This window comes from Pelmatolapia mariae, linkage group LG20 (genome assembly GCF_036321145.2).
Source record: "Pelmatolapia mariae isolate MD_Pm_ZW linkage group LG20, Pm_UMD_F_2, whole genome shotgun sequence".
In the NCBI taxonomy this organism is placed as follows: domain Eukaryota; kingdom Metazoa; phylum Chordata; class Actinopteri; order Cichliformes; family Cichlidae; genus Pelmatolapia; species Pelmatolapia mariae.
The window spans coordinates 24,102,777-24,116,130 of NC_086244.1; the positions used below are offsets into that span (position 1 = coordinate 24,102,777).

The following is a 13,354-nucleotide window of genomic DNA, read 5'->3' on the forward strand; positions in this document are numbered from 1 at the left end:
TTTTTTTTTTGCCTGTCCCGTTTGGTTCTTTTGCCATCAGAATTATTGTCTAAAGGCGAAGAAAGATGCCCAACGGATTTACTTTACCAAATGGACCATCCCAGCCTTGCCGTAATGGTCTGTTTGATTCACCTTTTATTGTTTATTTTATTTTATTTTTTTTATTTTCACTTGCTAGATGCGGGACAGACGTGAATGAGGAAAAGAAAAGGGAGAAAGAAAGAGGGGGAAAAAACAGCGGAGAAGAGGGACGGGGATAAAGGGCAAAAAAACCCAAAAACCAACTAAATAAGCAGTCAGAAAATACATATATCAATCACCTGGATCACCTGTTGAGAAAGAAAAAAAGAAAACAAGCAGAAGAAAACGAGAGCAATAGAATAAACAACATCACGATGATATATGGGAATATAACAGTAAATACTAAATATTAAACATTATTGTGCAGCACGTAATATCGACAGCGCACAGTGTGCTTTGAGGTAGGAGCCAAAAAGGGTGTAGTTTGTGTGTGTGAGCACCCGTGTGTACACCTGTGAGCATGGACGCGCTTGTTTTTAAAAGGTTCCTTCATGTAATGATCTGTTAGAGGGTGTGGGGAGCCACAGCCCCGTCCACCAGGGCATGAAGGAGGTATGGAGGAGATCAAGACTCCATACATCCAGAGGCCCCCAGAACACAAGAGACCAAGGAAGACCAACAGAGGGGCAGCCGCGCCACTATCCCAGAAAGAGCTGAGGAGAGTCCCAGATGAGGGGTCACTCAGCAGCCGCGGAGCAGAAGCCAGGGGGGGTTGCAGTGACGTGCCCGTGAGCTCCGCCGGTAGCCAGCTGTGCCAGAGTGACCGAGCCCCAGGCCGAGAGGCCGAGGGCACCCCACCCCCGAAGTGGCCCGAGCGAGCCCCAGGCTCCAGGCCCCGATAAGCAGCCACCAAGGAGTGAGCCGGTGTGTACCTGGACGCCCATCCCGGGACACAAAGAACCACCAACGCACCGATGTCTGAGGGCGTCTGCCACCGGCAGGGGAAGTGGTGGGGGGAGATAGGCCTCCATACCTTGGAGGGCCTGAGATGTCCCCAGAGAGGTGGCGTCTGATATCCAACCTGACATATAGACACAGACATACAGGCACACATAGATACAAACATCCATTCCCACCCTCATGCTCTCATATGCAACTACTCAACACTCAACCAACGTGGAGACAGACATAGAGAGACATTGTACACACAATCACACTCCCCAAGCGTACTCTAAGAACCGGGTCTAGGTACCGTTGCCCCTGGAGGGGGAAACTGCACCCAGACCCAGGTGGTGTTACCCTTTTCCCTGCAGTGGGGAGAAGCAGACTGCCCCGACTCCGCAGCAGCAGGGAGGCCCCACATTCCAGACCCCAGTCGGACTGCCAACTCCTCCTCCTAGCCCCCCCGCTCCAGCAGGCCGCAGAGACCGGGGGTGTGAGAAGACTCCAAACCTCCCTCCACCCGCTCATATGTAGTGTTGATGCATGTGTGTTCTAAGGTGCATTTAAAACCCAGGAGGGCATGGAGCTACCTGCCAGAGAGCAGCAGGTAAGCGCATAGCCCCTCCTGCTAGCCCTCAATGTCTACGTGTATTTAAAATTGAGAGGTGGGCAATGACGCCAGGGGTGAGGTGTACACCCTGATGGTCTTTTGGAGTCCGTGTAGCGTGCCCACCCCCAAGATCCTATATGTATGTGTTATGAGAGTGTGAGTAATGTGAATGTCTAAGTTGTGAGATAAAATTGAGGCACAGGCAGCCAGAAGGGGACAGAGGGGGGGATGCCTCCCCTGCACCCTGGTGACACACCTTTACCCCAAGGCCCTGCATGTGTGGGTGATTGTGGTGGAGCGGGAAGAGGGAGGCAGCTGGAGATGGGGAGGGAAGGAAGGGAGGGGCAAGTGACCCCTCCCTGGGGCCAGCTCCCCCGCTGACCCCAGTAGGCACCCCCATACTCTGCAACCCGCCAGGGAAAGGGGGCCCAGGCCCATCCGGACCGGGGCCCAGTGCAGCAGCGCCGTCCGGGACAGCCCACCCGACCCCACCACAGAGAAAACTGCACCCACCCTGTCATCCACTCATCTTCCAGACTACACAAGACAATAGACGCCCAGGCTGAGATCTTCCTCCACCTCTCCTGTATCTCCCCCTCCTGCAGAGTGAGTTCCTGAAGAGAGGAGAACTCCTGCAAGATGTAACAACCTCCCCCACCAGTTGAAGAGCCCCCCAGGTGGCTCGATGCACTGGCGGCACCCTGCGCCAGGGCTGGGCCCCCATACACCCACCCGCCCACAACCCCGGCAACACACCAACCAGGACCCAAGCTCCCGAGGCCCAGCCAGGGCCCCAGCCCAGAGATGGAGCGCCCCCAGAACCTCACGCCCGTCCCGGACCCACCCAGGGGCAGCCAGGCTACCAGGTCAGTAACCCACGTCCGTCAGTACAGACCCTCCCCTAGCCCCGCTGCACGCAGCCACGAGGAAACCGTCACCTAAGAGCCAACAGAGCCCTTAATAGGCCATGACCGCTACCCCGGGTTGAGCCGCCCAAGGAGGATGCTCCTGGGGAACCCCCCGACGCCCTAAGCCTGTCCCTACCCCCACACCAATCACAACAGCGAAGGTGGGACCAAACTATGACCCCCCCCACCCCCACTAGGTGATGGAGCTGATAAAAGGAGCCCAGAGCAATTGATCTGATGTGGTGGCAGAGGCTGTATCAAGACTAATGTAATCTAATAGATAATTTCTATATTGGTTAGAATTAAGATTATTTTTATTTTTCCAGTTCATGAGGACTGTTTTCTTGGCTATGCATAGGGCAGTGAAAACCATATGGGCTATAGTCTTTTCTGTAGTGACATTATCTAAGCTGCCCAACAAACACACTAAAGGGGAAGTTGGAATGTTACATTTCAGACACTTCGATAAGTCTTCACATATCTCGCGGCAAAACTTCTGAACTGGTGGACAGAACCAAAGAGCGTGGATATAATTGTCCGGTGAATTGGTTTGGCAGTGTGAGCAGTTGTTGGTAGACGTAAAGCCCATCTTGAACATCCGATGACCTGTATAGTGCACTCTATGTAGTATTTTGTATTGAATTAATTGAAGACTGGGATTTCTAATTAGATTAAAGGTTTTTAAGCAAATCTGAGACCAGAAGTTTTGGTCTAAGTTAACTGATAAATCCGCTTCCCATTTTGAATAGGAAGTGATATTGATTCATCTGTTTTAGAAAGCATTCTGTATATTTTGGATAGTAATTTGGGGGGTTTTAAGAGTAAGAAATTGAACCACACTTGGTGGTGTTTGTAGTTCAACTTGACCAGGTTTAAATTTCTTTTTTACTATGGATTTAATTTGTTGATATTCTAAAAATCTTTTCTTGTTGATCCCATATTGTGTAACTAGTCTGTCAAATGAAATAAATTCTGTTCCTTCTAGTATATGTTCTAAATATTTGATTCCTTTACCACTCCAATCTGAAAAGTTTATCATATTATTGTTTTGTAATATGTCAGGGTTGTTCCAGATAGGTGTACGTTTGCATGGGATTAATGAAGACTCCGTCAATTTTAGAAACTCCCACCATGCTGTCAGAGAAGAGCTGATGCTGATGCTTTTGAAGCATTCATGTCGTTGGATGTTTGAGCTGATAAATGGTAGATCTGAAATCTCTAGATCATTGCAAAGTGCTTGTTCTATATCTAGCCAAGGTTCATCGAAGAGGGTATGTTTTAGCCATCCTGAGATAAACTGAAGCCTGTTGGCTAAGAAGTAGTGCTGAAAGTTAGGTAGTTCTAATCCTCCTTTATCCTTGGTCTTTTGTAGTGTTTTTAAGCTTATACGTGGGGGTTTATTTTTCCAAAGGAATTTGGACATACATGAATCTAGAGATCTGAACCAATCTTGTGGCGGTTTAGTTGGGATCATTGAGAATAAATAATTTATTTTTGGTAAGACCATCATTTTTATAGCGGCAACCCTTCCCATAAGTGATATGTGTAGACATTTCCACCTAGCCAGATCACCTTCTATTTTCTTTAAAAGTGGGATATGGTTTAATTTAGTTAGATCTGCAAGCTTGGGAGAAACATTAATACCTAAATATTTTATATTTCCCGATTGCAGTGGTGTAGAAGAGGAATTATGGAAGGAGCAATCAATCGGAAGGACTGTAGATTTTGACCAGTTAATTGAGTAATCTGATATTTTTGCAAAAGAGTTTATCAATTCAATCACCCCAGAGATATTGGTTTGTGAATTTTGGAGAAAGAGTAACACATCATCCGCATAAAGGCTGATTTTATGTTCCACGTTCTTGCATTTTATGCCCTTAATTACTGAATTCTGTCTAATTGCTGCTGCTAGTGGTTCAATAAAAATTGCAAACAGTGAAAGGGAGAGTGGGCATCCCTGCCTGGTGCCCCTCAGGAGACAGAAGCTGGAGGATGTCTGGTCATTTGTTCTGACACAAGCTGTTGGGGAATTATATAATATTTTTAACCAGTTAATGAAAGAGGATCCAAAACCAAATTTGTGTAAAGTTGCAAATAGAAATTTCCAGTTAACTCTGTCAAATGCTTTTTCTGCATCTAAAGAAAATATTGTAGTTTCAAGGTTTTTACTGTATGAGTAGTCTATCAAATTAAGTAATCTACGTGTATTTGTTGATGAGTGCCTACCTTTTATGAAACCAGTTTGGTCAGGATGAATTAAGAGGGGGGTTATTTTCTCTAGTCTCTTTGAGAGAGCTTTGCAGATTATTTTAAGGTCTACATTTATAAGGGATATTGGACGATAGCTTGAGGGATATACAGGGTCTTTGCCTGGTTTTAGCAGGAGATTAATGTTTGCAGAATTCATATTTGATGGAAGTCTGCCCTTTTCTTTGATTTCCAACAATGTTCTGTAAATAACTGGTGCTAGAATCGTCCAGAATTCTTTGTAGAATTCTGCAGGAAAGCCGTCTGGACCTGGAGCCTTATTATTGGGCATACTTATCAGGGCTTCCTGGAGTTCACCTGATGTCAGTGGCGAATCCAGTGCTATTGCTTGAGTGTCTAATAATTTTGGAAGAGTTATGTTGTCCAAAAACTGATCAATTTCCTTTTTAGATGGGTTTATTTGTGGTGAATACAACGTTTTATAGAAATCCCTGAAAATGTTGTTTATTTGTTTCGGTTCATATATTGTGTTCCCAGATGAATCTTGAACAGCACATATAGTTGTTTTTTCTTTATTTATTTTTAGCTGGTTTGCTAGAAATTGACCGGATTTATTACCATGTTCATAATTTTGTAAGCGTAGTCTTTGTACTAAGAATTTTGTTTTTTTATCAATTATCTCATTTAATTCTAGTTTTGTTTTGTGTATTTTGTTCAATGTTTCCTGATCTTGGTGGGACACGTAGGCTTCTTCTAGTGATTTGATGTTTTTTTCTAATTCCTGAATATTTTTGTTTTCTTTTTTCTTTTTATGTGATGAGAAAGAAATTATTTTACCTCTCATCACAGCTTTCCCTGCTTCCCATAGAACAGAAGCTGATGTTCCGGGAGTGTCATTATAGTCTAAATATGAAGTCCACTCTTTTTTAAAATATTTAATAAAGTCTTCATTTGATTCTTGACCATCACTGTTGCACTTAAACGCTCCGGAACATCTGAATACATCTTATATTGTCATTAAGAATAAAATGTGGTATAGCCTTAGCTTCATAGTTTTATTAAACAAAGCTCATTAAGTGGAAAAAAATCTGTGTCTTGAATTTCCTGAAAAAACATCTTTAAAAATAACAAACTTTACAATTTAAGGAGGATTAAGTAAGCTATATTTCCATAAAATGAAATATTTATAATGAATGCTATGTGTTTATTTTGTATAACAGTCTATTAGAGACCCTTATTTTGTTGTTCTATGATAAAACTGGAAATCTTAACTTGCTATACATACAGAGATACCCAGAAGTGCTTCTCTGTATGACCCACTGGATGCTGAGATTTGTGTTACTGTCCATGCTAATTCAACCCAGATAAGAGGAAGACTAGGGAATTGGTTATTTTTGTGTGCCAGTGTGTCTATGTGTGTGTGCTTGCCTGGATACCAGCAATATCTGTCTGTCTTAATGATAACACTGGCATTTATTTATCTGGGTAATAGGCAGAAAATTATATCTCAAGTGTTTCCCCCTAATATGACTCATTTATTCCTGAAAATTTATGGATAGTCACTCCAAGGTTACGTGAGGAGAACCCAATCTTCTTGTCCAAGCAGCCACCTTCTCTAATGAAGTCTGGGAAAGCATGCAAATGAGGATTGGGGGGGGGGGGGGGGGGGGATTTATTGCATACTGATAATCCATGCAGCGCATGATACAAAATAAACAAGTTACTTTCCTTTTTCTCTTTTTTTCCCCTTCTTTGTCTTTTTTTTTTTTTATCTTCAAAGAAAAGCTTGCAGCTAAGGTGTAAACGACATCTAACTAATCTCATGTAAACTGGCAGAGGCAGTGTTGTGAGCAATAGATATTGTCCTAAGCACATCTTCTGGTGAAAAAAGGCCAGTTGTCCCCAGCGCTAATGTTTGAATTCCCTCTGAGCACTAGTTGTCTCTAATAGGCCTGAAAGACGTAGAGCCTGAAAGGATGAATGGCTTTTGTAGAGGCCTCCAAAGTTGGACACAAAGAGAAAGGCAGTGGGTGCAATGTGTATTTGCCCATGTCGCTCTGTGTGTGTGAGTGTGTGTCTGCGCACTTCTGCGTGCCAGCTCACAAGCCCTTATGGGTTTGATAGAAGGAGCAGGAAGTGGAAGGGAGACAGGAATACTCTGCCATAGCTGTGCCTACCTTCAGGCCATTAAGGCAGAGAGTAGAAGACATAACAAACTGACTTCCACACACAGAACTGCACACATGCAAAGGCACATTTACTGTACATACACTCATGAAATAGACAATAAATGTCTACTGAGAGGTGCCCTAAACAATATATAACTTTGAAAGCTCACTGAGGTTTACAAAGAGGTATACAAGCACAAATACACACAGTGTGGGTGTACCACTGAATACATAGAGCAAGTTGCTGTAAAAACGCTATGTCCCTTTGTCCACATTTATTTTAAGGATGGGATACTTCTGTCCTGCAGATGCATAGACACTGTGCCTTATTTACAACTAACTTTCCATCAGTTTAGTTATCATATGAACAGCAGGTTAAAATGGAATATTGAAGGATTTGCTGTAGATGTGTCGATGCATCGTATGATAATACTTTAGACTGCAGTTCATACGCAATTAATTCATTGCATGTAGTTTATGGACCACCCAGTGAAATGCTTGTCAATCACAGCTCATCTGGGAAAGCTGCTCTGGTCTGAAACCTCCGGGAAGTTGCATTGTCAGCAGTTTGGTTTTATTTTCTGTACTTTTTTTGTTTGTACATTTCTTTTTCTCTCTTTTTCTACCCCTCTGTGGGTTTCTTCATCTCATTCTTTGTCTTTTATTCTGCAATGTTTGCTCTTGGGATACATAACAATGAGGACACAGGCTGTATGAGCAAACAGAATCTCTGGGAGCTTAACGAAATGCAGAAAATGCGCACGGGTTGCACTGCAGTAGTTTACCTGCACAGTGATAGAATAACAGGGTAGCATGGATGTGGTGGTTGCCGATGGTGATAATGACAGCTCTGAACATGCTGCAGGTAGTGCTTTTGATTATATAATTATAATGAAGGTGGTGCTTTTCTTCCCCCTCAGGCCTGAGGGCCCCAGTGGTGTGACTGAGAAGATGGACAGGATGAAGATCATCAAGCGGAGGCTGTCCATGTCTCTACGCAGCGCTCGGCCCGTTGATGACTCTCTGTCCGAACTTGCAGAACAGATGGCCTTGGATGAGGCATCCACAGCTAGGGACAATGGTGAGAGATGTGAACAAGTGCCCTCACACATGTACATGCAAACACCTTAGCAAGCTTTGGCACTCAGACATACAGTATGTGCACAGAGACTAGAGATGGCACGATACCACTTTTTTATGTCCGATACCGATACTGATATCATAAATTTGGATATCTGCCGATACCGATATGAATCCGATATAGTGTGTTTTTTAATCAATAAAACTGTTTTTTAATATATTGCTGCATTTTGTATAAGTTTATACTCATGTTTAAATAAACAACAACACTAAAGCTATTCTGTTATACCTGTATGTAAAAAATACACTGCACCCAAAATATTTCATAGTTCAGCAACACTGATCAATCTAATAAACTTAAACCTACTCCATCCTCCCTATTCTGGTATTTTAAAGAGTACTTAGCAGAAATATTAAGCAAACTAACAAATAGGGTTGCAAACTCCCAGCAAAAAAAAAATAGGGAACCACCCCACACCCTCCACCTCATGATGCTTAATCGAAGTAATCAACTTTTATTTGATGCAGTGTGAAAAAAATGCACAGAATTAAATTATTTTTCAAGAATAATTAAATAGATTCAATATCTTTCTTCAACAGAATTGCAAACTGCACAGATGGTGTCTTCCCAAAGGAAAAAGTACTATAGCTTACTAGGGTATATTAGACTTAACAGTTAGTATATACAGTAATGGACTTCTATACATTTTACATCAGATTAAAACTTTGGGTGTAAGATTCAGATAATTATTTATTAAAAGCTAGACATTTTAAATGAGAATAAGAAAGATAAGTATGTTTTTGTGCCCCCTTTTCCCTGTTCATGCCCTATCGGCCCCCCTGGCTAAACTTTGCTAGATCCGCCCCTGCACAGTTACCAGCCGTCAGCTACGTAGAAAAGGATCCTGGTGTAGAAAGTAATATTAAATAAATTCTAACAACAGCTTATCAAGCTTAAACGTGCTGCTGTTGTTCAGCCGCTGGTTTCCTCTTTCTGGTGCAAAGTGGGCCAAAAACAAAGAAGAGAGACGGACTCGCGACAGAAAAGCCGATCAGCTGATCATTAAGCAGTTTCATGAAGTAGTGGCAGGAGAAGGAGGGAGAGAGAGAGGCAGTCGCTAAATATATCGGTTGTTAAGCTTAACGTGGGAACGCTTTACGAACATTCAGAGATGAACTTACACACTTGCTTTACTTCTCTCTGGAATAACTTCCTCGGAGATGAAATGCTGGTTTGCTAGCTAGGCTACAAATACACACAGCCGCTCTATCACGTGATGCACACTGCTCCGACGTGCTACGGTTATGAGCCGAGTTACGCCATGTCGCAAGTTTTGTGAGGTGTTTTTTGATATTTAATGGATCGGATTACATTTTTTATTTCTCGCCGATATCCGATCCAGTAATTTAGGTCAGTATCGGACCGATACGTAATATCGGATCGGTCCATCTCTAACAGAGACCTACAGTTAAATTAACAGCCAAAGTTAAAATTTTTGTTACTGAAATGTAGTGTGTTTGTGATGCTCAACTACACTACACTGTGTGCACCTATCTATATACTGGAATTACAGTAACACAGTGTATAGCAGAAGAAACAGACAAACAGTTTATACTGTCCTTATGATAAAGAATAGATGTGTCATCTCCATAACCCTTGTAGGAGTTGCACAGTGTCTAGTCTGACTCCAGCATCTGTTATACAGATTTTCTTTTCATGCAACTGCAGTTATTAAAGGACACCTGCTCTTGCTTTGCAACATTTCAAGACATTACGACTTCATTTAGAGCTTTTATTCAGTACAAGAAGAGCAAGCAATAACTAAATGATGGTGTAGGTGGAGAGGGTTAAAGCAAAGGTCCTTTATGATGGATGAAGGTCATACAGAATTAAGGGAGCACATCTTTCACTTTTCCTCACTTTATGTCATTCATTTACACTGATGCCCTCTCAGAGATAATACATTTCTTAATGCAAATATCTCATAAACTGTATGTGCCTGTTTAAATGTGTGTTTGTCACTTTTTTTTTATGTCCACTACTCTCATAAAGTCATACAGACATGCAAATGCTAAACAGAAGCATATTCACGGTAGCTTCATCTACTTCTATAACCCACTGAAGCCATCCATTTTAACCACCATCATCTTTATCACAATCTTCATCAGAATTAACCTAACAATTCAGTTAACCACTCAGTCATCAAGACTGAATGGCAGTGTACGCTGGGAATGTGTTGGAATTCCCAAATCTGTCAGAACTCAGACACACTGTTTGTTTCTTCAAGTTTTCACATAAGAGAAAAGGAAATGTCTTTGCTTCTAGAAGAAAGTCTGAAAAACAGTGTCATCCTAAGACACTCTGGGTGCCATCTGCTGGGCATCGTCCGTGACTGCAGGTCCCACTTGGGAAGAATCAGAGACCTCGCACCCAGGCACTATCTTTGTATGTGTTTGTCAGAACATAGGGAGAAAGGAGGTTGTCTCAGCTTTGGCAGATGGTTTTGTGTCAGCTCAAAAACAAAACAACAAAGCCTAAGTGTTCAAATATAGCTGTGTTCTGTTGGCCGCTTGGCAAGGAGCGATGATGCTTGCTTGTTGCTGTCACTACAGCTCCTGGGCTGCAGCATCTATAGCTCTACCCCATTCATTTTTGCTTACTGGCTTCTTTCTCCTTTTCATTCTATTTTTACATCCCTTGCTTTTGTTTTTGATAGCTAAAGCGATGTCATTTCCAAAGAGTCCAGCTAGCAAGTGAGAGAAGGAGTGGAATGGAGCAAGTGATGAGGAGAGACATTAAACTTTAACCAACTGCTCTACATTACTATCTCCTTCTGTCCTTTTCCCTTGCTGTATCCTCCCTTTCTCCCCCTGGGCGCACAGACATCTCTCTCTATATAAGTCAAACTGTACAAAAGAGTAGTAGAAAATAATTCTCACATTTTTCTTGCTAATGAGAAGCAATGTCAAGGCTCGTGTTCACTGCAGTTCCTTTCTGTCAGTGTAGTACTGGACTAGTTAGCTTGTTTTGCTTAAGTAAAACGGAGAAAAAAGAAACTCGGGTGGTGAATTTACCTTTGCTTGGTGATTTGAGTGAAATTTGAAGAGAATTATTTCAAAGCTAGGAGATATGTCGTGTGGGCCTCCACCCACACTCTACTAACAGAATTCAATAATTACACATTAATCTGTGTGAAAGAAAGCTGACAGTACATGTATGCTGCATGTAAATGTCCTCAGTTTAGGTGCTTTGCTTTGGAAAACTCAAGGAAGGAGTTTGTGACCTCTAGGCGTTCATTTTCCTACTACAGACAACCAAAAATCTCTTGTAGCCCTTACATCAATGATTATTATTACTCCCATACCTCTGTGGCCTGTCTCCTACAGTGTGTCTGCAAGTTTTATGTGTGCATGTCTGCATTTCTTTCTGCTGCTACTTCACTGTGAGTTCTATGACTCAACAGATTTTCCACGATGCATGCCTTATGCCTCGTACACTTTCTATTTTCATTTCTGTTTCTGTGCTACAGCGGCTCCTCACATAATTACAGAATGATTACAGCATGATTACAGGAGCTGTGTGCATTTCCAGCCTTTTATCTATTACTACTACATATTGTACTGTTCCTACATGTTCTGCTACCTTTCTGTGCCTGTCTGTGTGTGACTTTGTGTCATCTTTTTTCTCTTCTTCTCTCATTCCATTTTACAATTCCTGTCATCTTTTTCTCTATTTCACTGTTTTCTTCCTCTCGCCTGAACCCCTTTCTCTTTTCTTCGATCAACCTCTTTCCCTTCGGAGTTTTCTGTTCTCTTTTGCATCCACTGTGGGACTCTGTTCTATTCTGCTTTTGTTTTCTCTTTCTCCTTGGCTGTCTGTCTACATTGTGAATCTCAGAGCCCATGGTGGTGTGCTCTGTACACCCTCCCGCCTCCCATAGTGCTCCCTCCTTCCTGCGTCAATATGCTGGTCATCTGGGCCGCACCGCCCTGCGCAGAGAGCCAGGTGGGGGGCTAGAACGAGACAGAGCCTTCCTGAGCCTGCACAGGACTGGATCTCTGGGTACACACACACACACACACACACACACACACACACACACACACACACACACGGAAACCTGTAAGCAAACAAAGAAACATACAAAAGGTACTGAATATTCATGATTATTCATATTTTATGCTGCTCTGTATGCCACTACAGGCATTTAATTGAATTGCTGACATTGCTGTACAGAGTGCCGCTCATTTTCTTATATTTTGATTCCAAGGAACGTGACTGTCTTGTAATTTTGAAGTGATCATGAGCGCTAGCTCTCCAGGCTTTTTGGAGGTTTTTAAAATTTTCTTTGCGCATTGGCTGCTTTTTCATTCGTTTATAGCCCAGTCCTTGACCATGTTCAGAGGAACGGTTTCCTTGTTTCTTTTTTTTTCCTTTTTTGTCTGTTGAGCTATTTAACACTAACCTAAGCTATTTAACCACTAACACTATACCTGCCTTTTCAAGGAAAAAATGCACCAAACTCAAGGATGAACCATTATCCTATCTACAGATAACAGAAATCTTAGCAAAGTTCCAGTTTTAAATTGATAGTAAGCTTTGTTATTAGTAGCCTGTCACAAAAAAATATTCACATTTCTTTAGTTGAATCTATAAAAAATAACAAATATTACAGTTTAACAGGGATAAAATAGTTTTTTTGCACTAGCAAAGAGCTATTTACCCCAAACCTGGCATATTTCAGCATGGTGTGCAGTGTGTCCTTAAAAAAATTTAGGAAACTGAGCCTGCATCAGATTGTCAACCTGTCCGAGGTGTACCCTGCCCCTTGCTCTTTGGTAGCTGGGATGACTAAACTCATAGAATTATGGACACAGAAGAGTACCATCAGATTTTGATTCACAGATGCAATACCATCTCGAAAGCATCTGAATCGCACACACATGCACGTGCACAACATACTAACTATTTGTGAAGAGTTAAAGAAACAAGAAAACTTGGGAAAAGGTGTTCACATTAAAACTCATAAGAACTGTACACACTCTGTTCTGCCTTACATAATGTATCTTCACTTACATTTGCATGTGTTTCCCATTTTCCTAGCAAAATATAAAGAAATGAGGGGTGGCTAAATACTTTTGCATAGCACTGTATAAAGTACTTATTATACAAACTGGCTTTTACAGTTACATCATAAGTTCATGTTCAATGATGCACCTGTGTAAAATGATCAGATAACCACAGTGAACATTGCTGCTTTGACAAGTCAGTTTCCTCATTGTTTTCAGTGTCATTCAGTCATGTGTTTTCTGTGTGTTTTACCCTTTTTTGCATGTGAGTGTTGTGAGCATGTGCATTGTGTACAAGATGTATCTGAGTGTGAACAATATAGAACTTTGTGAAAGAGAACTAGGAA

At 42.1% G+C, this 13,354-nt stretch overlaps 1 protein-coding gene across 5 annotated transcripts in view; it reads left to right on the top strand.

Annotated features, from left to right (window-relative positions):
• LOC134619581 (cyclin-dependent kinase 16-like) overlaps positions 1-13,354 on the top strand; it is a 42,383-nt gene that overhangs the window by 3,371 nt on the left and 25,658 nt on the right. For 3 of the 5 annotated variants that reach the window (XM_063465489.1, XM_063465492.1, XM_063465491.1), the window contains exons 2-3: positions 7,778-7,938; positions 11,836-12,000. In XM_063465489.1, the coding sequence (XP_063321559.1) occupies positions 7,809-7,938; positions 11,836-12,000 (295 nt within the window). In that variant the 5' untranslated portion in view covers positions 7,778-7,808. The remainder of the gene's footprint in view (positions 1-7,777; positions 7,939-11,835; positions 12,001-13,354) is intronic. The other 2 variants (XM_063465494.1, XM_063465495.1) reach the window with 1 other exon arrangement.